The sequence below is a fragment of the Rhinolophus sinicus genome, linkage group LG16 (assembly GCF_036562045.2).
Source record: "Rhinolophus sinicus isolate RSC01 linkage group LG16, ASM3656204v1, whole genome shotgun sequence".
Lineage (NCBI taxonomy): Eukaryota > Metazoa > Chordata > Mammalia > Chiroptera > Rhinolophidae > Rhinolophus > Rhinolophus sinicus.
Genome location: NC_133765.1, coordinates 14,440,504 through 14,466,557, shown reverse-complemented (window position 1 = coordinate 14,466,557; position 26,054 = coordinate 14,440,504). Strand labels below are relative to the sequence as shown.

The following is a 26,054-nucleotide window of genomic DNA, read 5'->3' as shown; positions in this document are numbered from 1 at the left end:
GAGCCACCACTTCTCCGAACAGGAAGGGTCGGGTCGCTGCAACAGCTGCAACGGATGGATCGTCAAGTAGATCTGAGACGTGTAGGATCCGGCTTTCGGTTCCGGGGAGAGAGCGGCGAGTGCCAGGCAGAAGCTGCCCCAGAAGCTCCGCGCGCTGGGGATCCCAGCCTGAGGCGAAGCAGGAGAAAAGCCGATGCTGGCAGACACGCGGAGGACCGGCAGTCGGTTTGCGCTGGACCTGACCCCGAGGGCGGTCAGGTGCAAGGGGGCGGGGGCTCCAGGCCTGGGGCCGCGGGACCGGGGCGGGCCGGCCGGCGGGGCATTTAAACCCCGCTGCTGCCGGCTGGAGCACACCGCTCCGCGCTCTCCTGCGTCCACGTCGTCGCCTCCCTCGGGCACCAGCCGGCAAGATGCGGTCCTCCTTGGCTCCGGGCATCTGGTTCCTCCGCGCCTTCTCCAGGGACAGCTGGTGAGCCGGGCTGGGGAGGGAAGCGCGCCAGCCCCGGACAGCTTCCTTCGGTCCGGGCGGCGGGCAGGGATCCTGGGGACCTGGAACCCGACAGCGGCCACCCCGCAGCATTTGAACCCGGGCTCCTTCAGCGGCGCCGGCAGGAAGGTGAAAACGGATGGCCGGTGCCTGGGCGAACCTGCACTTGCCGGCCAGGGAACCGAGGCTTGGCGGTTGTTGCTGAAAAATGGCCATTTGAGTCGTGGAGTGTCCCTTTTGGTTTCTTTTTGCCCTTGGGTAACACAAAGGCCAGATTTCAGCGGTCTGGGGAGCTTACCTTGAGGGGCTCCAGGCCCTGAGAGATGCACGGGGAAGAAGTGTTTACCACTCAGCCGGTACTCACCTCAACACTGTGCGAACCACTTCCACAGTAGCTTTCCTCCAGATACCGAGGCCCCAGGCGGCCACACTGGGGGGCGGGGGAGGGTGGGTACAGAGCTTTCAGGCCACTCTTCATCAGAGGCCACACCCTGACCAAGCAGTTTGCTTGGCCTGCACAGTGATTTTCAAAATATTGTTTTAGTTGCCATCATTTACAAATTATAAAATTTAACATAAATGGCCAGATACCTGGCTTCTCTTGAAAAACAGATGATGTAGCAATACCAGGCCTAAATACCCAAATTATATTAATAGGACTTAAGGAGTCCTCTTCAGGTAGGACAGGTGCTCTTAACATGACCAACTTGTTCTGGTTTTAAAACAGAAAGTCTCACATTCCCAACCGCATCAGTCCTGGGCATAGCAGGGTGGTTGGTCACCATAGTGCTTTCCCATTGGTGGCAATCCTCATCCATCCCAGCCTTCTTTACGCATTTACGTGATTTATTTGGTCCTTTATGAGTTTGGGACTGTTAAAATACTTTTTTTTTTTTCAGAAAAATATAAAACTTAACTCTCATAAGGACATAAAAATAAACATGTGTTAAAGATTTTATTTTACTCATAATGAGGGATCCAGAAGATGTTATAATGAGTTCAAAAGAAAATCTAGGGAGGAAGGAATGGGAAATTGTTTCACGGGGACACAGCTTCAGTTTGGGAAGATGAGGCAGTCCTGGAGATGGATGGTGACCATGGCTGTACAACAATGTGAAGGGAGTTAGTGCCACCGAACTGTTCATTTAAAAATTGTTAAAATGGGAAATTTTATGTTATATATATATATATATATATTCCCACAATTTTAAGAAGAGAATACAAAAAATATTCTGATTTATAAATCAGGAATATTGAGGCAAAACTGGTTTTTCCACAGATTGGGAAGGAAGACTATTGAAATTCTATCAGTTCATAGACATATGTTGTATGATTTCATTTACTACCACTTCAAAGCACTGTCAAATGCCCAAGGTCAACAAGATGCTAGAATTAGATAACCTGCAGAGGAGTCCTCTAGACAATGCACATTTTCCCAATGAAACACACCATTTTTTCTACAGTCTCCCCTGTTTTGATCAAAAATAGTTGCAAAGAAAGATTATTCCAGATCATAAAATAAGACTGGTCTCATTAGATTTGATCTGATTACATAGGTGCAATAAGAGTGTTAATTTATAATACAGGTCTTGTTGAGTTTGCTGGAAGTTTTCATAAGGAATCTTAGATTGGACATTTAAAAGCTTGTTATTATTTATCATTCTGAGATTAGGAAGCCAAGCCAAGAAACTCTCTCCAGTAGGTTTTTACCTGTTGTACCTGTAAATTTGGGTACATTCCTCTCTTTTTGAGGTCCCCAAATATCCTAAGTTTCCTGGGCTGGCCAGGAAGTGATCTTTCCTCTTTGCCTTTGAGAGAACACAGTAAGCCGGTTTTCTTGGGAGGGTTTTATTAGTATTAGCTCCATAGAGTCAACCTTCAAAGGAGCTGGTTATATCAGATTAAATGAGCATCATTGCCAGTTAGGACATTCCAGGGAAGGCCTGGGTTGCATAACCAATTTGTTTAATTATGCCCTGGTTTAAAAAAAAGAAAAGGGATAGATTTTTCCTGAACTTTTGCAAAAAAATCATATTGCTATGAAAAGCAAGAAGATTCAATGAAAGTTTATGGATTCTGGGGAATCAGGTAGGGAGAATAAGATATTTACAAATGTTTCACTTCAGTTTACAAAAACAGCATCTACTACATTGTCAGGGGTTACAGATAGCTTAAGAAGAAAGAGAAAGGACTTCCTTATATATCCAGAAGATAGAATACTAGAACCACACCAACAATATCCTGAACATAAATAACAGCCATCTCTCAGAATTTATTCAGTTCCATGTCGTTAATTCTTGTTCTGCTGAATCCTGTTAGCGATCTCGTAAACCTGTCTGCTTCTTGACTGAAGAGTTTTGGAAATCCTGACTCAGTCCATTGGTATGTCCTAAAAGACGTCCTAGTCATGCCATCAGAAGCCTGTGACCAAGAGCAAGTGCCTGGTACAGTGCTTTTCTGAGACCATTCTTGCCTGCTAAAGATAAAGCTTTTGATCTATAGCTGATCGCAGAGCCTTTAAGAAGCATCAGAGTAAAACAAAAACTATCTGTAGATGACAGAGACTGAAACAGGCACGGATTAACTCATTACTGATAATTTTTCAAAAGTGAATGATCTGATGAGAATTCATAACAAGAATAATGCAGCTAACAAGGAAATTTGGTTGTTCCGGAAGTATGCAAGACAAAATAAAGCCAATCGCCCCGCCCCCCCATAAAAACATCAGACAATGGCTGAAAACATAATAAAGCTAATTTCAAAGAAGACAGTGAACATAACATCTGATTTATAAAAATGGATGAAAATAACTTTGATAGAGGAAACAACCTTGAGATATATAAGAATCCTAAGACATAATTTACATGGTATACCAAAGATATACCAAAATATCAACTGAAGAAACTCAGTAAGTCTGGAGAAAGTCCTAAGCACCTATATTTTAATAAAACTCCATAGGAAAGTCTGATGTACATCCCCAGGTGAAACCCACTGACCTAGGAGTTGTTAGACCCAAAGAAGTAAGGTTGCAGCCCAGGTAACATTTTTAAATCGCAACTGAACTCATGACTGGTAAGGCTGTTATCGTCAGACAAGCGCCCTCAGGATGCTGATACATAGAAACAAATCATGGACCAAGAGGGCACTGAGAAGTCTGCAGGAAGTTCTCACACAGCATACAATTTCTGAAATATTTATAAATTATAACATTGACCTTTATAAATTTAACCTGGAGATGGTTAGTAGCTTCCGACTTCACAGTTATTCCCGTGCAGTTGGTCAACAGTAACAAATCAGATAAGCCTAATTATTTCCAGCCTCTCTCTTTTTAAAAGGTGAAGGAACAAATCTGTGATTTTTCCAGGCATCTGAAAGATAGTTTTAGGCACACACACACAAAAAAAAACCATCCTGAACATTTTATTTTATTTTGTATTTAGAATTTGATTTTGAGAAGGCAAAAATCAAAAAAAGTCGTTAGGAGATTTGAATGCTTATCGTGAGTGCCTAAGAAACAGTACTTGTCCCATTGAAAGTGACAAAAACACGTTGAAAAATAAACATAGAAAGTAACATTGCAAAGAAACTTAGCTCTTTCTTAAGGGGGATTTCTTTGTTTTAAAGAGTATAGAAAATTATTCTGGTAAGATATGGAATTTTTGCTATCTAGGCAGATTACACAGGAGGTAAAGAGTCACATTTGACAACCTCTGGTTAAGAGCAGGCCAATAACCAATAGTTAAGAACGTTTTGTCATTTTAACAGAGAGAAAAACAAATTCCATGTTTGCATTTACATAATATTTGACGCGAAAGGAACCACAGCCTCTTTTAAAAAATGCTATGAATAAGATAAAAACTGAGCCAGCTTTGACAAAATTTCTAACATAATTGCTTCCTTCCAGACTCATTATTTGCACATACAGTAACCTAGGGCAAGTCAAACTCCCCTTCCACAAACATCCAAATTGATCCATTCAGGTTTTGTCCTTCATTGTTCTCTTTCTCATTGTGGAACAACCAGTCATTTTACGTTAAGATAAAACTTCTTTTTCTTCTTAATAAACATACACATATCTCGTTACCAAGTATACACAGTTGTTCGGCTCTGCCACTGTTGTGCCTATTCGAGTTTCATTCATAGATATTCATTATACCCTTTAACCAAAGTAACACATTTCAGAGAAAACGGCAGGGAGAGGGGGCCAGGAGGGTGGCTAATTATAAACAGCCTGCCCCACACCAGCGTTTTAGAAGAGCTCAGAAACACACATGACACAACTTTCTGTATCCACACATGCCATTCGCACACGTCTTGAGGTGTGAGTCCAAGCACTGTGCATGCTGGCATCTCCCAGACTTAGGACAGATGGTTCTGGACCGGGATCCTTTCACCACTGTATGCCTCGCACAGGTCACTTCTCTAAGCCTCAGTTTCCCCATTGGTGAAAGTCAGGTGGGTCCTAGAGCATAAATGTGGTATGTGAACATCCCTCACCCCCTGTGGCTGGTGGGGGTGCTCAGTAATGTTCTTTTACTTCTTTCCTCCTGAGTGTAGGTTTGGACGCCTGTAAATACTGAATGTTAAAACAGTTACTACTGCAGGCGCACTAAGATTTGAGCTCTGAGGCCTGCAAAGATAAGTAAGACCAGGTCCTACCTTCTCAGGATTAAGGATCCGCTGGATCCTTAATTATCAAACTTCACTGCTCCCACATGTCCCCAAAGGAGGGCATTTAGGTGAAGACAGCAGATGCAGCTAGACTGCCTAGAGGTAGTGAAGGTGGATGGGGCCTGAACTTTGGACTCATTTATAAAGTGAGAGGACCAGTAATCCCTACCTCATGAGATTGTCGTGAAGATTAACGAGGTGCAGCGTGTAAAGTACTTAGATCAGTGCCAGGCTAAACATTAATTACTATTATTCTGCTTGCTGTTCCTACCACTTTGTGTCAGGCATTGTTTATGTGTTGTTCGCTGCAAGGTTTCCCCACCCAACATGCGGCTACACTGAGGCACAGAGAAGCTCTACAGCTCGTCCAGCCTCACACAGCCCGTAAACGGCGGAGCTGGAATTTGAATCCAGGTTGGCCTGACTCCCAAGCCTATGGTCTTCCCGCTGACCTGATGAGAGTGCGGAAGGGGCAAAAGATCACACGGCTTTTTGGCCTGAGACAAGTCACTTCCTCTCTGTAAAGATCTAGGTCCTTGTCTATAAAATGGAAATAACAGTGGACCTATATCACAGAGTTTGGTGAAATGAAATGAGAAGGCATTGAGAGCACTTAGCCCAGCGCCTGGCTCACAGTTAGGACCTGGTAATTGCTAGATGCTGGTGAGTTTCTGTGGAGGCAGGGCTTCCCCCTCATTAGAAGGAAAAGGCGGCATGTGGCTTGGTGGAGCTGGAGTGATCTGAGCAGAGGTCGGGGAGCCAAGGCCTGGAAGCGAAGGTGTCACCTATCAGTTGGTGACAGTCCCCGGGAGCTGCAGCTGCAGGAGCACAGAGGCTGAGGGCTCATGTCCAGTCCCTCTCTACACATGAGGCCAAGAGGCAGGCAGCCGATGTGCAAGCAGAAGCGTGGCTGCCCCTCCTCCTCCTGCCAGACCCCCTGTGTGTGAGTGTGTGTGTGTGTTGGGGGGGCAGTGTCGAGAGCTAGTTCATGGCCTTTCAGAGTCCTCCCCAGCCCCAGGCCTGGCCAGTGCCCTGCCTTCTGTGCCAGCGTCTGCGTGGGTATATCGGGGGTCATCTGGCAACATGGGCATCTTGCCAGAGAGATGACTAGGGCTGGTGTTTATGAGGATGGGCCCAATTCCTGGAGCCCTGTGAGGGGGAACAGCTCAGGCCAGGAGAGGAGAAGCCGTGGGAGCAGGAATGGGGAGAGGGGCAGGCAGGAAAGCAGGAGCTGTGGACGCGCACAGCTGTTTTCCCCACACCCAAGTCTTCCCACGTGAGCTGCAAAGGCCAGGGCCGGCTGGTGACTGCTGCTGGGATGAGTGGCTCTGCCCTCAGAGTTTGCTGAGGGCTCACACGGCTGCATCCAGTGTATCTCATTTAATCCTTATAACAGTCTTGTGTGGCGTGAGTTTGTGATTTTACTTAAAAGAAGATCAAACTGAGACTTAGGTTAATCCACTGGCCCAAGGTCACAGTAAGCAGCAGAACCAGAAATGAAGACTCAGCCTCCTTGGTCTAAGTCTAACGTTCTTTTCCCTATTCTGCAATGGCCTCAGACCAGGGACCCCAGTGCTGCTCTTGTCTTATTTTACTGGTAAGGGCAGCAGAAAGGGCAACTTAAAACAAGCTATGAGGCTGCTCTGAAAAGGGAGGAGAGATGCTGGAGCAGAGCCTGGAGAGCTAAGCCCATTATTATTCTTGCCCCACTTCTGCGGCTTCTCAGGGTCAGGCCTGATCCTACCCAGCGCGTGACCCTGCGGTTCCCCTCCCCCACCCACTCGTGTGATTGCTGCCTTGTTCCCCCAGAGGCTTCTGCTTCCTCTTCCACCCTGCTGTTTCCTCCTTCCCTCTGCACAGAGCAGACGGGTGTGCACCTCCCTGGCTTTGGGTGGGGCTGTTTCACTCAGGCTCCATGGACTGGTCTAGAGGGAACCAGGGTTTGGGAATAGTCTAAGTGGTTGGCCAAGGCCTTATTTCTTCCAGTCAAGCTAACCAGTGAGGGCCAAGGTCAGAGTGAAGCTGTCTGAAAGTAACAACAGAACTGAGGACACACACCAAGGGTGTGTCCCTGAAGCCCATGACCACCCCCCGTCCCCACCATCTGATGATCCCTGAGTTGGCATTCGGGGTGGAGCGGGTGTGGATGGTATTACTGCTCTCATGTTGGCCTGTGGCTCATGCCTCGTTCCCTGCATCCTCTGTGCTCAGCAGGAGTGGATGAGGGTGAGGCATGGGGCTAGCCCCCCAGAGAATCCTGAGAGGAAGGCCACCTCCCTGGGCAAGACACAGCTCAGCCATCATCCACATGTTTCCATCTGCGCTGTTTGTGTAGCCTTTCTTCAGAAGAAAGGCCACCTTAATACCTGTTGAGCATTTCTTCCAAGCCCTACCAACTCTCATTCTCTCCCAGAGTTTTTCCAGTTGCCTGAACAAAACCTCATGCTGAAGCTGAAAGCCATGGCTTCTCATTCTGTCTGGGCGCTCAGACAGAGTAGGTTTCCCTACTTAGCTTCCTTCTCAAAGCAAAACAAGCTATGTTTTTTCCTCCTTCCTGAAAAGGATCATTGTTTTATCTTCTCACTTATTCTATAAAGCCGTGGGCTCCTTGTGGCTACTAGCCAAAGGTTCCCTTCTCTAGGAAGGATCTGGAGGCCAGGCCCTAAGCCAGCTTGATCTCGCTGATCATGAGCCCGAGTCCCAGCTGGACAAAAAGGGTAACGAGTGGACAAGTCCTTGGTCTGGCTCTCGGCCCCAAGAGGGCTTCATGTCCTCACCGCTCGGAGGCCCTCCCAGCCCTGGCCTGCCCTGTTCCGTCTTGTACACCGAAGGCCTGCCTCAGCGTTCTGCTCTGTGGTATCTGTCCCAGGCTGGCTTTTCCCTACCGTGAAGTCTCCCAGTGGCAGGGGAGGATTTGGCAGGGGTGGCACTGTCACCACCAGCCTGGTTCTTATTGTTCCCAGCACTCTAGCCTTTTCGAATCTGCTGAGTCCCAGCACAGGCACATCGAAGGATAAGCCACCAAGTCTATTTCCTCAGAGCAAGTGCCAAGGTCACCTGCAGCCGCAGCCAGCCCCACCTGTCACGTGGCCACCTGAGCAGTCCTAGACATTGACTGTCAGCCCCTGGTTAAGGCAGGGAGTGGAGGGGATTGATTGATGAGAAAGTTTAAGTCCCCATTGGCCTTAACATAGGGGTAGGGACTGTCAGCAGTGTGGACGCAAAACAAGAAAGGGGGCTGCAGGGACGGGGGTGGCTGACCGGGTGGCCGCCTGGGAAAGGGGCCTCTCCCACCGTCTCCTGTTGTCTGTTGTGCTGGTGGTGGTAGTAGGTCCTATGGATGGTAGTAGGTCCTTTGTTTGTTTTTTATCTGTTGCCGCTTTGGGACAAATTGTTCTTGACCCCTACCTCAGAAGCATTCCTAGTGCAAAGTCTTAAAGTCTATAAAGTCATTACCATGTTTCCTTGAAAGAATAAGTTGGCCTATCAGCTAATAGTTTGGAGATATCTACTGTACCCCTCTATCTGACTTGGTTACTCAGTAACCAGTGCCAAGTAAGGAGGAGCTGGGCTCTAAGAAGTGTTGCTTCTTGCTAACAAAGGCTTGAGGGGTCATGGGGCAACCCGCCCCACCTGGCACAGTCTGAGGGCCTCGCCATGCATGTTCGTTGGTCCTTCGCCTTCATGCCAGGCCAGCCTGGCCTAGCACCTGTTGCCATCCCTCCCCCTCACAGCCAGCCTTGGGTAGCTAGGCACAGGCCAGCTGTGTATATCTGCCCCCTGCTCCCCTTCTGGGGCCCGTTGACTCTGCAGGAAGGGCTCGTAAGAAGAGAAGTGAAACCTGTGGTTCTACACCCTGCAGGAGCGTGTCAGCTGTCTTTCCTGTGAGTTACTGTGAGTTTGGCAGCCTTGGTCTCAGCTTAGCCCAGACAGATGTCCCTAGTCCACTTTCAACTGTGGCACGTTGGCCTTTTTCTCAGAACAGCTGCCAAAGTGGAATGGGAAGAGGACTGGACACAATTGTGCTCTGCCTGCTGGCTGTGTGACTCTGAGCCCATCTCTCCATCACTCTGAGTCCAGGCAGGGAGTCCCAGGGGAGCCCAGCGCTAGACTAAGGTCACACAGCACAGCAGAGGACCTCCTGCCCCCCTCCCTCAGGAATCATGACTCTCCTGCTATCTTAGTTGTCAGATATTCTACTGGGGGCTGGGATCAGAGCTAGGACACAGGTTAGGCCAGGCCCCTGGAGGAGGACAGGGCTGGAGTTCCACAGGTCAGGATGTCAGTGGGGACCTCTGCTGAGCCTCCCTGCCTTCTCCCAAGGGAGCATGTGGGCAGAGGCCCCAGCAGGCCGGAGAGCTCTGCTCTGTCCCATTGCAGGCTCCCCCATAGACACTGGAAGCTGCCCCAGGCAGGGGGAGGACACTAGGAGTTTAGCTGGGGAAGTGGGGAGGAGGGGGCATGCTGGCCTCCAAATCCCCACCTTCCAGTGAGTCCAGGGTCTACAACCCCCACCAACCGGGGAGTACGGTGCCAGCCCCCAACCCCACTCACTTCCCGTAAAGGACCACCGTGGACTGCCTCAGCCCTCTCCAGCTCTTCTTCCTCATCTGAAAATTTGAAATAATAGTAGCTGTCATTTTACATGCCTACTGGGTGTCAGAAACTTAGAAAACCTATTGTCTGCACCATGTCACTAACTTGTCAGTAGCCCGATGACAAAGGTGGTGAACGCCGTGTCAGGTGTAAGGAGCGAAGCCAGGTTTTCACTGATTCCTAAGTCCTTGCTCTTTCCTCCATAGACAGAAACTGCCTGAAATGCACCACCGAGGGTCCCCCGTAGTGTTGCCATGTGCCCAGGGAGGGGCTCGCGGGATGGGGAAGGCAGAGGGAGCTGGCCCTGCCTTTGGTGAGGAAACCTACCCGGGCTTCCCAAAGTAATCAACAGGGCAGAGCTCTGGGTCTCGGCCTGCTTCACCTGGGTGGTGTCCAAACCTCTCTGGTTTGGAAAATCCCACCCCCCTCTAATGACTTCCCATCTTTGTCACCCTTAAGAGACAGTCCAAACTCAACAGCTTGGTACCAAGGCCCCACAGGACCTGTCCCCTGCCTCCTTCCCAGCCACCTCTCCTTCTGCTCGGCTCAGTCCCACCTTCCAGATATTCTGAACTGTGCGGAGTTCCCTAAACAGATAGTTTATTTCACACTCTCTGCTCTAGCACGCACAGTTCCCCATCCCTGGACACGCTCCCTGCCCCAACCCTGGTTGACCTGGCCATCTCCTGCTTGATTTTGAAGATTTTGAAGATTTAACTAAAGCCTCACCCCTAAGAATCCTTTCCTGACACTGCGCTCACCCCAGCCGGGCTTGGCGTCCCTCCTTTGTGCTCCCACGTCATGCAGGGCTGCCCTCTATTATAGCACTGTGGCCCCAATTCCGTCTGTGTCCCCACTGACCTGGGAGCCCCCAGAGCACAGAGATCTCTGTGATGGCTGGATCCCGAGCATGCGGTGGGCACGTGTGTGGCTGTGGATGGGAGAGCAGTCTTGTTTCTGCCTGAAGGAATTGGGATGCTAGAAGTGGGCATTACTGTGTCTGCTGTTCCGGCAGTTCCTCCTCCCAGGGCTGGGAGAGGAGGCCACAGGAAAGGGGCCTGGAGCAGAGAAGGAAGAGCACCGGGCCACCGACGGGAGGAAGCCAAGGGAGGGCAGCTGGGTCCTTCCCAGGTGGGCATGTCCTGGTGCTTGGAATTGAATCAGTGTGGGGGAGGGAGGACGGGGCGGCTGGCAACCGGGCTCGACCTTTGGGCCCCTCACTGGCTCTGACCAGCTCCTAAAAGGTCTCAGCGAGTCTACTGAGTGGCCGCCTGGCTTTCCGGGCAACACCAGGCTCCATAGCTGGGAAGGGTCTCCCTGCCCGGCCTGTCATGGGAGAACACTCAGAGCCAAGGGGCTCAGTGGGGCCTCAGAGACCTTTCAGACATAGAGGATTTGTCACAATGGTCAGTGGCCACCTCCATGTGGCAGCCAAGATAGGCTCAGCTGATCCCCCAGGGTCTTGAAGGTGACAAAACAGGGACCTAGGGACTAGAGTGATAGTAATTCATCAATCTTTGAGATCAATGTGGTTGGTGCTGTCACCTGTGTGCAACTGATGAGGAAAACGGGGGCAAAAATGGTTTAGGAGCTTGCATTTAGTTACACAGTACACTAGAGGCATGACTCAAAGCTTTCAGCTTTTTCCCGGCCCTGGCAGCCTCCCAGGAAGGGCACTGGGTTGGAGTGACCTGTAGGGCTGTAGTTGTCTTCCATTCACTGCTCTTTGAAGGCCAGGTGGGCACCCTCTCCAAATTCTCTCAGAGACTTTCCCCCCTCTGTGATTTACCCGTGCTCCCTCGGGAACGGGTAACTAGAGGGCCTGGGTTGTAGAGAAGCGTGAAATCCAGACTAAATGGTTGGAACTTCGTCCTTAACAGAACCGAGAGCCACTGAAAACTTTTAAGCCAGGTAATGGAGCGGCACACGTGTACCTTCATTCTCTTAAGGAGATGAACCAGGGGCAGTGGAGAGAATGGAGGCAGAGAACCCAGGCGGGAAGCTCAATTCCAGGGGTACAATTAGGTTGGCTGGTAGCCCAACCTAAATTCAAGCTCTGCTGAAATTCCCCTTCATTTTACAACGAAGGCGGTAGCCTTTGTGACACATTTGAAGGAAGTGACTTTGGGTTTTGGAGGCAGATCCCCAGAGAGGGCAGAGTGAGCCTGCAGTGTCTGGCCCTTAGGAGCTGAGGGAGGCCCAGGGCTGCAGGGACCCTCCTACCCTTCTTCCCCGCCTTTCTCCATGAGGTCTTTAATGAACCCGGGCTCTGGGTCTTGCCGAATACCTGGCCCTTTCTCCTGGGCCAGGGGTCCATTTCGAGGCCCATTTTCCGTGCACTTCCTGGCTCCTGGTTGCTGATTCAGCTCAGCTGATGTTCTGCTGGGGAAGCAGACAGTGACTCAGGGGGCTATTGAGGCCCTTCCCCAGGCCCTCAGGAGAAGGGGAGCAGCTGGCTGTGCATGGAAACTTTCCTGGTGCTGGGCTGAATCGTTCTTTCCATCCCAGACCAGTGCATGAGATGAGAAATGGGGGGCAGGAGAGGGCACATGTGATGTGTCAGCCACAGATGGAAAGAATGACCCTGCCGTCCATCCAGTAGGATGGACGAGACTGGGACAAGGAAGAGGACGTGACTTCTGTCAGCAGCTTTCCCATTGGTGCCACGTTTCCAACTATGGTCTGGGCTCTGCTCTGACTCGCCTGCAGCAAGTGCTATTTCTGCTGTGTTCTAAGCTTAAGAGGAGTATGGAGCTCTATAAAGACAGACCCTTCTCCCGCATCAGCCTCCTACCCGCTCCCCCCATTGCTGGTATTTTAAAAATGATGTTGGGATTCAGCACCAAAAAACAAAAACAGAAACGATGTTACCTCCCCCTTGCTCCATCTCTTTCACTCACACACACCCTGACCTTACTGAGGCCAAATGAACATAGAAGTGGTGGAAGTAACAAGAGCAGAAGGAGGGTGTTGTGTTTTCTAGAGTGCTGGTGCTGAGCCAGCTCTGTTGGGAGGCCTCAGGAGCTGGGACAAGGGAGCACCCTGGCCTCGGGCATCTGTTCCTACCCTCCCCCTGGCCTCTGCCCCAAGGAACTGGTGTCTGGAGGGGCGCCTGAATGTAGGGAGTTGGTGTTGCTGAGGCCCTGGGCCTGGCAGAGCGGGCACAGGTGGGCTACAGGGCACGAGCTCTGATCTTCCTGCTAATTCAGATGCCTACCTTTTCCTGCAGGTACCGAGGCTTTATCTTGCTGCTTACCTTCTTAATTTATACCTGTTACCACATGTCCAGGAAGCCCATCAGTATTGTTAAGGTGAGGCTGGCCTGGCAGTAAGGAAGAATGCAGGAGACACTGGGCCCCAGCAGAAATCCACTTTAGTCAAATGGTCTGGAGCTCAGCCCATTACCATCCTTGTTCCTTTACCACGATCGCTGAGCCTGCTCCCACTTTTAGTAGCTCTTTTCCCCAGGGAACTTTCCCAAGTGCTCCTTTTGAGTGGATTCACCAAGACAGCAGTGTCGGTGGCTATGGGTGGCTTGAGAGAGCAGGGACCCTGGGCTCTATGGGTTCTGCTCATAGACTCCCCCTGCCCTTCCCTCAGGATCCACTGTGACCACCTGTCCCTATAGCCTGTTCCTGTAGGAGGAGATGTCAGAGGGAGGAGCATGGAGCCCAGTGGGGCGGCAGTGGTGCGGGTGTGGTTGGGGAGGGAGGTTGCTTGCTCCTCTCTGGGCTGACTGGGCTCTGGGGCCACGAGATCACCCCTGACCTGTTGATCCCATTGCCTGTCCAGAGCCGTCTGCACCAGAACTGCTCAGCGATAATCAGGCCCGTCAACGACACCCACAGTCCCAATGACACCACGTGGTGTAGCTGGTCTCCGTTTGGTAAGAATGGGGCAAGTTGCTTCCCTACTCCCCATTCCCCTCCCCAGGAAGGGGTTGCCCAGGGCCAGAAAGACCTTCTTGCAGTGGCAGCCAAGCAGCCAGCTTTCTCTCTCTCCCGTCTGCTTTCAGACCAGGACAACTACAAAGAGTTACTGGGAGCCGTGGACAATGCCTTCCTCGTGGCCTATGCCATCGGCATGTTTATCAGGTAAGAGGGAGGCAGAGCCCATGACCACCCCAGAGTCGGGCGGTTCAGAGCTGCTGCCTCCTCTTGATTCACCTGGGGCAGTGGGGTCAAAGTGAAAAAGCTAATGGCTCCCCAGGTGGAAATGAGACCAAGACTTCCTCATGTGTGGTCAGCCCCCAGCCATCCTCGTTCCCTTACATGGTCACTGAGCCATCTCCGTCACCTGGCCGACTCCCACTTTTAGTAGCTCTTTTTCCTGGAAAGTCTTTTCTGGACACTCCTGAGTTAGTCACTCAGATGGCTGGAATATGGTTTGTCCTGGACCTGGATCCTTCAAGGGTGGCCCTGGATGCAGAGATGGCTAGAAAACCCTGCCCTGTTCTGGGCCTAAATTAGCAAAGCAGGCATGGCTTTCACACAGCAAGCAAGGTATTTGTTGCCATGGAATCAAAGATGAGTGAGGTAGGTACCACTCCAACAAGCTCATAGCAGCTCGTTACAAAACAGTGTGCTGGCTCCATGACAGAGGTGGCTCCAGGGGCTCTGGGGGCTCAGAGGTACTTAGTCAGAGCTGGGATTAGAGAAGAGGGGTTAGGGAAGGCTTCTTGGAGGAGATGACACGGACTGAGGCGGAGCAGTCGGGCTTGGCGGTGGAGAAGAGAATAGGCAGAGGAATAACATGAGCAAAGTAAGGAAGCGTGATCGAAGGATGGGGTGGGGACTAGTAACAGTTCTGCCAGAGCGTGAAGTTTGAAGGGAGTAGTAGCAGAAGATGGGGCTGAAGAATGAGGTCATGTGAGCCCGGCCACAGGCACAGGAGAGCGTGGAAGGGTTTTACCCAGGGTGTCACGTTCAGATTTACATTTCCGATAGGTCACTCTGGGTGGGGTGGAAGGGAGATAAGAGAGGGCAAAACTGAAACCTGGTCATGCTAAGGAACAGATTGGTGATGGTCCAGCTGAGCTCTGCGCAGTGTTTGAGTTAGAACAGTAGTCACAGAGATGGAAAAGGGACGACACCCTGGAGAACTCTGTAAGAGTAGGTGGGTCTTGGAGAATGGATGTGAAGGGTGGGAAGGAGAAGCAGGACACTAAGGTGGCTCCCTGGTTTTTGGCTTGAGTGGCCCAGGATGGTGGTGCCATTGACTTCAAGGAGGACACCAGATAAGGGCTGGGTGGGGGAAGGAGGAGCCGTTCAGTTGTAGAGGGTTGAGTTTCAGGTGTTTAGGGGGCACCCAAGTCACGATGCCCAGGAGGCATCTGGATGTGGTCCTGAAGCTCTGGGGGAGCGATCCGACTGCAGATATACTCAGTGGTAGCTAAACCCGTACAAGTGCTTGCAAGAGGCTGCTCCCCAGAGATAACAAATGAGAAGGCATGGTCAGCCAAGGCGTGGGGGGTGAGATTGGCCGCAGTAAGGCCAGGGAGAGAACATCTCTAGGAGTGTAGTCAGCAGTTTCAAATATGGCAGAGAAGCCTAGTGAGGCAAGGCCTGAGGGTGTCCCTGGCTGTGGCAACAGAGGCCATTGGTGGTCTCCTTGGCCAGAGTCACTCAGTGGTGTGGTGGGGGGAACACATGAAGGCAGACAGGTGAGATGGGCAGATAGTGGAGGAGACCTGCGGATAGAAAGAGAAAGCTGGCTGCTTGGATTAACCACAAATCCAACTCTCTCTTCTCCAGTGGGATTTTTGGGGAGCGGCTCCCCCTCCGTTATTACCTTTCAGCCGGAATGCTGCTCAGTGGCCTTTTCACCTCGCTCTTTGGCCTGGGATATTTCTGGAACATTCACGTCCTCTGGTACTTCGTGCTCATTCAGGTATGAGCCCCCGTCTTGCTCTTGGGCCTCTGTTCCCAGCACAGAAAGGATGCTGGAGGCTCTGGTTCTCCTCAGCTGCCCCAGGTCATGGCCGGTTCGGGCCCTGAACACCTCCTGCCCAGCCCACTGCCCTCTGTTAGGCTCCACAGGGTCTCACTTCCCACCCCGTGGGTCATGCATTTGCTTGCTCAGTATGCTGCACTGAGCACCACCTTGAGGTCACCGGAGATGCCTGAGAGGCTGAGTTTGTGCAGGGAAGGGTCTTGGGCCAGGGGGCATTAGGGGTGTGTGCATGTGTGGGAATTTGGGGGCCATGATGTTGAACCTCCTCAGCCCAGGAGGCATCAGAGCAGGGAGCTGGCAGCACGCCCGGGACCTGTCCCACCTGCCTTCTCTCTCCCTGCAGATCTTTAATGGACTTGTCCAGACCACAGGCTGGCCCTCAGTTGTGACCTGCGTTGGCAACTGGTTCGGGAAGGGGAAGTGAGTGTGACAAGGGAGTGGGAGCTGGAGGTTCCCTAGGAGGTCACCTGCGGCCTCCTAATATAATTTCAGGGTGAGGGATTAGAAACTTGCCTCCATCTTGCTGACGTTCACGTGCTGAGTGAGACGTCACAAACATTTTAGTGACTAAGAAGTGGTGTTGATTTTCCTTTGATAACATTTCAACCCATAAAACAACCTAATAGAGGAATTTCCATTTTGCATGAAGACAAAAATGAAGCCTATAAAACTGTATTTTTTTTTTTTTCCTGAACTGGCTTTTGTGCAAAAAAAACCATTGCTTTAGAGCAGGGTGTCTCAATCTCGGCGCTATTGCCATTTGGGGCTGGATAATGCTCTGTCGTGGGTGCCGTCCTGTGCATCAGAGCATGTGTAGCAGCATCCCCCACAGATGCCACCAGCTCACCCAGAGCTGTGACAGTCAAAACTCTTCAGATACTGCCAATGCTCCCAGAGAGAGGAGAGCGGGTGTGGAGCTCCACCCCTCTGGGCAGCAAGCCCTCCACTGGGAGCCCCGTGTGCCCGCGCTCGGTAACCCAGGCCTGGCTGTCGCTCCCTCGCTCATTCGCTGACCCTGCCACCCCTCTCCCTCTTCCCTGGCACGGAGGCTGTAGGCAGCCAGTTTTCTGCACGTGGCCAGGGCAGTTGTGAGGAACCCTATGCTTTTCTTTAAATTTTTTCTGTGCTTCTCCCCTCCCCTTCTTTGTCTTCCCTTCCTCCCTCCCTCCCCACCTCTTCCCTCCTTCCAGGCGGGGCTTCATCATGGGCATCTGGAATTCCCACACATCCGTGGGCAACATCCTGGGCTCCCTGATCGCTGGCGTCTGGGTGAGCGATCAATGGGGCCTGTCCTTCGTAGTGCCAGGCGTCATCACTGCTGTCATGGGCATCGTCACCTTCCTCTTTCTCATCGAGTGTAAGTAGACCCTTCCTCCCCACAGGGGCCGCAATTCTGGGAGGAGGCGGCTGCCTACCTAGCATGGGGAGATTACTGGTCACAGAGTTGGAGGCAGGGGTGTGATGGGACAGCAACGTCTCTGAGCCTCAGTTTTCTCATTTGTAAATAAGGCTAAAAGTGTGTCCCTCTCAGAGCTGTGGAAGGTTTTGGTAAGACAAGTAGTTAGGACGCCTGGCCCCTCGTTGGTGCTTGGCAAATGCTGGCTGACAAGGGGGAAGGTGGGGTGGACAGGGCACTCCCCACATCTGCTGTTCTCATCCCCGTTCCCTGCCAGCCTGTGAGTCAGCTGGGCCAGGTCATAGGGCCACTTTGTAGCCGCAGAGCAGAAATCCTGGAGGCTTTAGGGGTGGGGACTAGTCCCAGTGCAAGTGGAGGGCCTGGCCTGCGGAAAGCCTCTTAGAAGGTTTTATTTTTTAGACCCAGAAGACGTGGACTGCACCGCGCCTCAGCACCATGTAAGTGAGAGGCCCCAGCCCACTCCCTGCCCTCCTACTCCATCCGTCCAGTGTCAGGCCCTTGGGTTGGCTCCCCAACAGCCCCATGGGCCTGCAGGAAGTTAGTCCAGACCGGGAGAGAGACACGTACCCCTTCCAGCTTGGGAGCCCCTGCCTCTCATGTGGGTTATCCCTCCAGCGGGCAAGAGGTGGTACGTGGAGGCCCACAGCAAGGCTTCATCTCTGTTCAGGATGGGCCAGAAGAGAACCAGAACAACGCCGAGGACCCTGGGAACAGCCCCTACTGTCACCAGGAGAGCAGCCTGGAGACGGTGGCCAAATGCTCCAAGGAGCCAAGTGCTCAGCCTGTTGCCATCAGCTTCTTTGGGGCGCTCATGATCCCGGTGAGAAGTGGGGGGAATGGAGGGGAGAGAGAGGCTGTTTAGATTTTTCTGCTGGGTATCAGGAGATGGGGATGCCAGGGAGAGCTATGGTTTCCAGAATTTCTTTACAGGAGCTGCCTAGGGTGGGTAAGAGGGGAGACTTGTCTTGACACAGCATTGGAACAGCAGGCCACATGGCTTTTATTGAGTGGATGTACTTGAGGTCTTTGTGTGGTGAGGGGTGGGAAGTGCTGGGGTGGTACTCAGACGCCCCTGGGGGCTGCCCCAGACCAGGATCTCCTGCACCCTTTCCATCGTGCCCTCTGCTCCGATCCCTAGGGCGTGATTGAGTTCTCCCTGTGTCTGCTCTTTGCCAAGCTGGTCAGCTACACCTTCCTCTACTGGCTGCCCCTCTACATCTTCAATGTGGGTAAGTACCAGGGGAAGAAGAAAGGGTCCTTAGTGGGAGAGGAAACCTGTTGTGCAATGCATATGATTCTCGGATATAGGGTGGGTCTCTGCTGAACCTCTCTTAGGGCAAACGGAGATTATTTTTAATGGGAAGTTGAACCTTGTACACTACCTCCAAGGCCCTGATTCCAGCCACCTTTCCTCCCTTGGAACTGAGTTGGGGGTTAGGGACTCGAAGCTCTATTCTGTGATCTTCCCTAACTTCTCCATCCTTAAGTGTAGGAGAAACCCACCTCCAGCCTGCCTGGCTCATAGATGGGTGGGATTGGAGGGTGCTAGCGAAGGTGTGCCTTTTGCATGCCTCCTGGAGTCCCTTGAGCCTCCCCCAATGCCAGGAAGAGGCCTGCTATGGCACCCCACTGCGTGCAGCCTGCTGGTGAACACCATTCTCCTGTCCCTGTGCTGGGTCGGCTGCACTGCCCATCTCACGGACCTACTCCCCCTGCCCCTGTCTAAGGACGGACAGACGAGGACAGGGCACTTTTGTGGTTGAAAAACTTGTTTATGTCCACCTGGCCTGGGTCTCTGCTATTCCATACCCTGGTGGCTGCTGTGTCAGGAAGCAGCACTCCCACCGAACCCCCCCCACCCCCGAGCCTCAGCATTCCACCAGGGCGAGGCCCTGACCCAGGCTGCCCTGCTCCCTCCAAGTCCCGTGGGGAGGGGGCAGTGGGCAAGGCTGCCTTGGCATACACTGCACTTTCTCAGAGCAGGATAACGTGGGGCCACATTTCAAGGTGTAACTTGCCCCACAGCTCTGTCTGAGGGGTCTCTCACAAAGACAGAGGTGGAGGCCCAGGGCAGTTTTGTGGACATGGGGACTCTGTTTTGTGGTGCCGACTTCAGCATATGAGTCAGCCTTGAGGGTTGGGTTACGGTTCAAGCTTCTGGATACTCCTTTTCTAATCCCAGGGCAAAGCCTGGGACCTGAGGTCCTCATTTTCCCGTGAGTCTCCTTCCTGACTCTGTTGATTAGCAGAGACCTCAAATGGATGCAAAGCCTCCTGGTGGGGGCCTGCCACTCAGTCAGGAGCACGGCAGGAACTGCTGGTCGAGCTGAGGCTCAGTAGGAGAAGTTGTGTCCCCTGGGGAAGGTGGTCCAGTGGAACAGGGCTTGCAGGCCAGATCCCAGTGCTTTCAGGGAGGGCTAGTGTGAGAGGTCAAGGCCATCCTGCAGAAGGAGAGGGCACCACAGGACTGGGGGCCCCAGAGGGCTTCTGGGCAAACTGTTGCAAACTCACCTGTGACCGTGGCCGATCACTTCCCACGGGTCCTCACTGCTTCCTCTGAAAAACGGGGCTTGGAACACGTGATCTGACTTTTCTGATTGTGACACTCCAGGGTATTTGCCCTGACTCATCAGGTCTAACCACATATTTGTGTTTTCCACAGCTCACTTTAGTGCCAAGGAAGCTGGGGACCTATCTACACTCTTTGATGTTGGTGGCATCATAGGTGAGGTCCTGCCCTGCTCTGCCTGTAGGCTGCATTCCCCTTTTCCCTGGTGGTGGTGCAGAAAGAAGGTCCCATGGGAAGTGACCCAGGCAGGTAGCATCAAAGAAAAAATGGCTCCTGCCCAGCTGGGTGATCCTAAGAAAGATGGCCCTCGTGTTTAGTCTTCCTGTCAGCCATGGATCCAGGGAGGGCTTCCGAGGGAGACGCTCTGCTGGTTCTGGATGCCTTGGCCCAGACCAGTGCTGGGCGGAGTGATGGGGCCACGCTTGGGGTACCACGTGGGTGGGAGGCTGTGGTCATGCCTGGGCAGCAGTGGGTGAGTTGGTTTGTGTTCCAGGTGGCATCCTGGCGGGGCTCATCTCTGACTACACCAATGGCAGGGCCACCACCTGCTGCGTCATGCTGATCTTGGCTGCCCCCATGGTGTGTATAACCTCCTATGTGCCTGCGTGTGGCCGCTGGACTGTGGGCACCGGGGCATTGATGCACATACCTGTCTGTGTGTGTGTACATCCCTGCGCACAGCTCAGGGGGGAAAGAGACCCAGACTGAGAGTTTCAGAAAGGGATCAGTGGCTCCTTGGCCTTGGTGGAGAAGGGGAGACCCGCTGGTAAACTTCTTGCCCAAGGAAAGAATAGCAGTTTGAGGCTAGAGCTGAGAGAAGACTTTCTGGGAAAAGGGAAACAGTGTTCCCACATCTTAGACCTCCCCTCCCTGGGACATTTAAAGACTGACAGGTCTGGGGATGAGAAGGAAAAGGCGTAAAGCGACCTGTGGGGTCCCAGGGCAGGAGAGCGTGGTTCCAGACTTCCGGGCTCCAGTCTAACACAGGTGGCTCGTGGGAAGGCTGGGCGTGACTCTGCCTGTCCCCTTGTCCTCTCTCAGTTGTTCCTGTACAACCGCTTTGGCCAGAATGGGATTGGAAGCTCCATAGGTGAGGAGATGGCTCACCTGTGGCCAGGCCACAGGAAAGGCACTGCTTGGGGGGCGTTGGTGGACGCACAGAGAAGCAGAGGTTGTCAGCCTGACACCAGGCGCTCTCACCTGCTCTGGGGCTCGGGCTGGTGGTGCCCCTCATCTCTAACTGGACTGTCTGCCTCTTGCCGCCTCAGTCATGCTGATTGTCTGTGGGGCCCTGGTCAATGGTCCTTACGCGCTCATCACCACTGCTGTCTCTGCTGACCTGGTAGGTGGGGCAGCCTCCCAGGAGCCAGGGGTCACTTTGGGGGCTTGGTCAGGGCCTCTGTCTCCAGGTCCATTTTCCCCGCAGCCCTTTTCCCCTCCCTTGGCCTGTAAAGATCCTCAAAGTCCTTCAGAATCTGCCATCGACCGCCCTTTCCTCTCAACTCCGAGCCCCAACACCGCCTTTCCCCGGGTCAGCCCCTCTCCCATCCTGGTGCTCAGGGCTCCCTTTTGGTTTGGGTCCTCACTCTGCTCTCTCCCCCCAGGGGACTCACAAGAGCCTGAAGGGCAACGCAAAGGCACTGTCCACCGTCACGGCCATCATCGACGGCACTGGGTCCATAGGTCTGTGACTAGCTTTTGGCTCCGGGCAGCCGAGCCTGGGCCTTGTCTTGGGCACACTCCTGGGGGTCGGCGGTTCCCTGGCGGGTGCCCTGCTCTGACGCTGTGCTCCACACAGGTGCAGCGCTGGGGCCTCTGCTGGCCGGGCTCATTTCCCCTACAGGCTGGAACAACGTCTTCTACATGCTCATTTCTGCTGACGTCTTGGCCTGCTTGGTAAGAGTTCTTGGGGTGCACAGATGGATATTGGGGGATGTCCTATCTTGCCAGGCTAATACTGGAAGTTCAAAACATTCTGCCGGGACACTGGGACTGCAGCCCTTTGCTTAGAACCACTTCCCATCCCATGGGTGACCCCTGCTGAACAAAGCTGTGTGCTCAGCCCTTTGCCTTCCACCAGCCCACTGGTCACCTGCACGGGGGACTAACCTTGTGCCCTCCCTCCCCCCACAGCTCCTCTGCCGGTTGGTGTACAAAGAGATCCTGGCATGGAAGTCGTCCCTCAGCAGAGACACAGGGTGAGTCCTCTGGAGAGCTAGAGCCCCACCTCTCACCTCACTTCAAAACCCGTGGGCAGGTGCTCCAGTCTGAGACCTCGGGAACTCAGAGCTGGCTCTGGATGGGCTCTGTGAATACCCACCCTGCTCCGGCCCCACTAACCTGCCCTGTTGTCCCATGTGTCTCCATAGCTCTTGTCTGGCCTTAACCCACACGCGGTAGTATTTTCCTCCAGTCCATGACTTTTGTGAGTATTTTCTTCAAGTCTGTGACTGATGTGCCATCAGAGCGGAGCCTGCATACAAATCCTCTCTCCTTCAGTGTGATTTTTCCAACTCTTTCTTCTTGGGGGCCAGTGCCAAGTGACCTGAGCAGAGCATGTTGCTTGGGAAGTGTTTCCTAAGAGGTCTGAGCTGCCATCAAGCGTGCAGCCTCTTCTCAGGCAGAGCAGAGGGGCTTTGGACATACCCCAGGACAGAGGAGGCAGAGTCCAGGGAAATAGTTTTCCCTCTGAACTCAGACTTGGAGCTGCAAATGCTCCTGAAGATTAGAAACCAAGGTCACTGGCCCCTCTGCCTGGGATGTGCAGAAGGAAGCAACTACCAATCAAAACCTCTGGGACAAAATTGAATCAGTGTTGGTGGCTGGCTGGTGTGCTGTCTGTCTGTTGCCCAGCGGTGGTGGGTGTGGCGTCTGTACATGGAGGCTGATGGCTGAGGCTGGGCTGGCAAGAGGCTGGGCTGTGCTGGTGCTGAGGTGTCTCCTGGACTTTCTGGCTCTCCTTCTGAGCAGGAGGCTCTTGCAAATGAGGAGCTGACAGCTGTGGGTTTGGTTTGGTGGTAAATGTAGGGCCATGGTAACCAGCACACTATTTGGGGAAGCACTTCCTTTTAAGGAAGGTGTCATCCAGGTTCAGGGGAGAAAAATGGAGAGCAGGAGGCATTCACAGTCTCTGGCCTGCCCTGGAGGAGCAGGGGGATTAGACCACACTAGTATTCCTTCTACCTGCCTTCCCTGGGCCAGGCCTGAGGGGAGTCTGGGGTGGGGGGAGGGGGAGAAAAGCAGAAGGGGAAAACGTCCACACTTACTAATTTGCTGTATGCTTGGGAAGAACCTGACTTCAGCTATATTAGCTTACCTCCCCACCACCTTGAGAGGTAAATGTGCTCATCTAGAGAAGAGAGAACGAAGACTCAGGACTCGGCTAAGGACTCCTATGCCTAAGGCTTCAGCTAGTCCCTGGTGTGTGGGGTTTGTGCTTCTCTGTAGACTGGTCCTTCTCCGAAAGGCCTGTGTATGGGGAGCGGGGTAACTCGCTTGAGCGGGGGGGCACTGGGCTTGGAACCAGAAATCCCTGGACAGTCTTGACTTCTCTGTTCACATTTACCTATGTGAACTTGGGCATATTCTCTGAACTTCTGCATCCTTGTGTAGAAAATGGGGACACTTATCTCTAAATACCTGACAGGATTGATTTGAGGCTGAGATGAGATGGGATATGTGGTATTGCTTTGTAAAGCTGTCCAATGTGGTACCAATATTGTAAGGTTTGTAATTTAATCTGGCCTGCTATTTCCTGCTGAAAAGGTGAGAGGGAGCCCTGATTATAGAGAACAGGGATGAAAGGCAATTATTAAAAGACCTGAGGAACTGCCTTCCCTGTCCCCACCACGGGGGCAGGAGCTTTTTAACTTGTGTCTCACTCTGTCTTCCATCGCCTCTCTCCTCCTCATGCAGGTATAAAGAAATATGAGGCCCCGATTGAAACAGAAGCATGGAGGGCCCCAGCTGGGTCCCAAACTGCACCCCTGGGCAAGACAATCGCAACTGCCACAGACTGCTGAGGCAAAGCCTCCTGACCTAACACCAGCCAGCCCAGGCCACAGGGAGACTAAGGAGCTGGGAGACTCTCCAGGAAGGGGACGGCCAGGCAGAACGGATGGGGCCAGAGCTGAGTGGTGTCTCCATCTTGCTGAGGGAAAGATCTGCTCAGACTCCTGCTTATTCAGATTTCAGGACAGAAGGCAGTGGCTCCATGAGGCTAAGGCCTGGTAAAGGCACGTCTCTCCTTCCTGTGTTAAATCCGAACCTGTCAGCAGTCTGCACCTCTAGGTGGGATTCTGACCCTATTTCAGAGCTGCCCAGCCTCTCATCTTCCCTTTATCCACAAGCTCTTTTCTCGCCACGTGATCCTGTTTCTAACTCCTGATCCGTTTGGATTAAAGCATTGTCGCCCCTCCAGGGCCGGGACGAGCGTGAAGCAAGGCAGGTGTCACTCCTCAGCTGGTACCTGAGAGCGAGGGCTTCCCTTGCCTCATCCTCGTCCCAGCCCTCTATGTCCCGAGTGGAAGACGACATGTGCGGGCAGTGCGGTGGGGTGAAGGGCGGGGAGTGGGGGCCATGACTGAAAAATACCCTGTATTTTGATAAAAATACCATGTTTTGATAAAGAAGTGCCAATGGTCACTGAGTGCTCATTGGATGCCAGCTCTACTCTAGGAACGGAGTAGACAGTGGACACAGGAAACGGACCTACGCCCTGAGTGCAGGCACCAGGGTGACAAGATTGTTTCCTTCCGGAGCCCTTACACGCGCAGCTTCCTGGAGCTCTGTGCAGTGGCCTCCTCCCCCGGGTTCCCCATGTGCTTGTTCTGTCCACCTCACATCCCGGGGCGAACTCTTGGCATTTCTGTCGGACCTCTGAAGCCCCTGTCAGCACCAACAGATTTCTTGCTGACTGCGCCGTGCTGGTCCTTGTCAGGGCTCCCATGGGCCGTCAAGGAGCTGCAGGGCGTGTGCCGGGGCTGGTCACAATGGGCATTCCCAGAGGACATGGTCAGACAACACTGATGACCTGCGGGGCAGACCGGGAGTTTGGAACCTCACGTAAGATAGAACCATTGCACTGACCTGGACACTGGGTGGGCCAGTGCATTAGCTGGATGCAAATCCCTCCGCGCTGAACTAGGTTGTACACACGCCAGTGGGGACATATACGTAAGTCGCCAAATGCTTGACTTTGAAAGCAGGAGCCCGTCGGGCACTGACTGTTCCCTCTGGTCCTCAGGGCAGCAGCCAGAGTGCGTGGCATTGTGCCCTCTGTTCAGGAACGCTGCTTTGAGGACGAGAAAGGTTTATCCGCCATCATCCCTCAGGGGAGCCGCTAGATGGTGCCATAACCCCATGGTAGAGTCCAGCGTGAACCTGGGATCCCTTTCGTGGTCCCTCGGGGACAGAGGAGCAGCGGTTTCTTCATTTGCCAACTGTCAGCTTTCCTTCCACTGCAGACAGGTCAGTGTAGGAGGGAGGACATTGTTCCTCTTTGGGAATTTTGAGGTCTTCTCTCCACCAGCCTCTCCACTTACTAGCTTTTAGCCTATTTCTTCGTATAGAAAATAGTACTAACACTACCTACCTCAGAGGACTGGTGGGAAGGGAGATAAATGGGTGTAAGACACTCCCCTTCCTTGAGGAGCTTGTCTAGTGAGGGGAGAAGACTGGAATATGAAAACGACGTTCAGAAATGATACAGGAAAAAACACGAGGGGGATGGACTCAAGTTGAGACTCTGCCATCCACTAGTCCAGCCCCGAAGGGATGGAGCTTGCAGGAGGGTGATAGCAATGGCCGCAGGAGGAAAAAATGGGAAAGGCATATGAAGGAAGAATGAGTAGGACCTGGGCAGTTAGGTTGCTAAGGTAGTGAGGAGAAGTAGAAGAGGGAGACAGTTAAAAGGAATATTTATCAAGCCCGAACGTGTCAGGCCTAGGGGCTGGGAAATGAGCAGGACACAGCTGCTCATGCCAGCAGATAAGTTGGTACCAGGGAGAGGCAAGAGTCATGTGGGAGCTCAGAGCCTGGCCTCAGAAATGAGGACTTGGGCTGTAGGTGGGAATTCAGGGAAATACCAAAGGTTGGGGATCCGACCTTAGACCCGACCTTCCACACGAGTCTCCCAGGTCCCAGGTTCCCGGCCCCACCTCAGCTCTGGGCACTGACTGTTCCCCAGAGGCCTGGTACCTGCCTTCTCTCTGGGCCTCAGCACTCACTCGGGGCTAATGCAAGAACATTACATTAATTAGTTATTCATTTAATTTAACTTCACATTTGGTCTCAATTAAGTTTAAAGTGTTCTTCCTTATAGATGTTACAATAGCACTTGTAATTAAAAAGCAATAACTCTT

The 26,054-nt window shown here is 52.6% G+C and overlaps 1 protein-coding gene across 2 annotated transcripts; it reads left to right on the top strand.

Moving 5' to 3' along the window:
* Positions 1–26,054, top strand: SLC37A2 (solute carrier family 37 member 2). Of its 2 annotated transcripts, none has more exons than XM_019710464.2 (18): positions 1–469; positions 12,984–13,065; positions 13,547–13,640; positions 13,770–13,848; positions 15,508–15,643; positions 16,050–16,126; positions 16,897–17,063; positions 17,523–17,560; positions 17,791–17,943; positions 18,262–18,352; positions 19,786–19,848; positions 20,186–20,271; positions 20,734–20,782; positions 20,961–21,034; positions 21,297–21,375; positions 21,491–21,588; positions 21,826–21,890; positions 23,608–26,054. In XM_019710464.2, the coding sequence occupies exons 1-18, from the start codon at positions 411–413 to the stop codon at positions 23,621–23,623; spliced, it is 1,506 nt and encodes a 501-aa protein (XP_019566023.2). In that variant the 5' UTR covers positions 1–410; the 3' UTR covers positions 23,624–26,054. The 2 variants fall into 2 exon arrangements, with proteins under 2 accessions (XP_019566023.2, XP_019566024.2); XM_019710465.2 differs by lacking the exon at positions 1–469 and adding an exon at positions 1,729–5,572.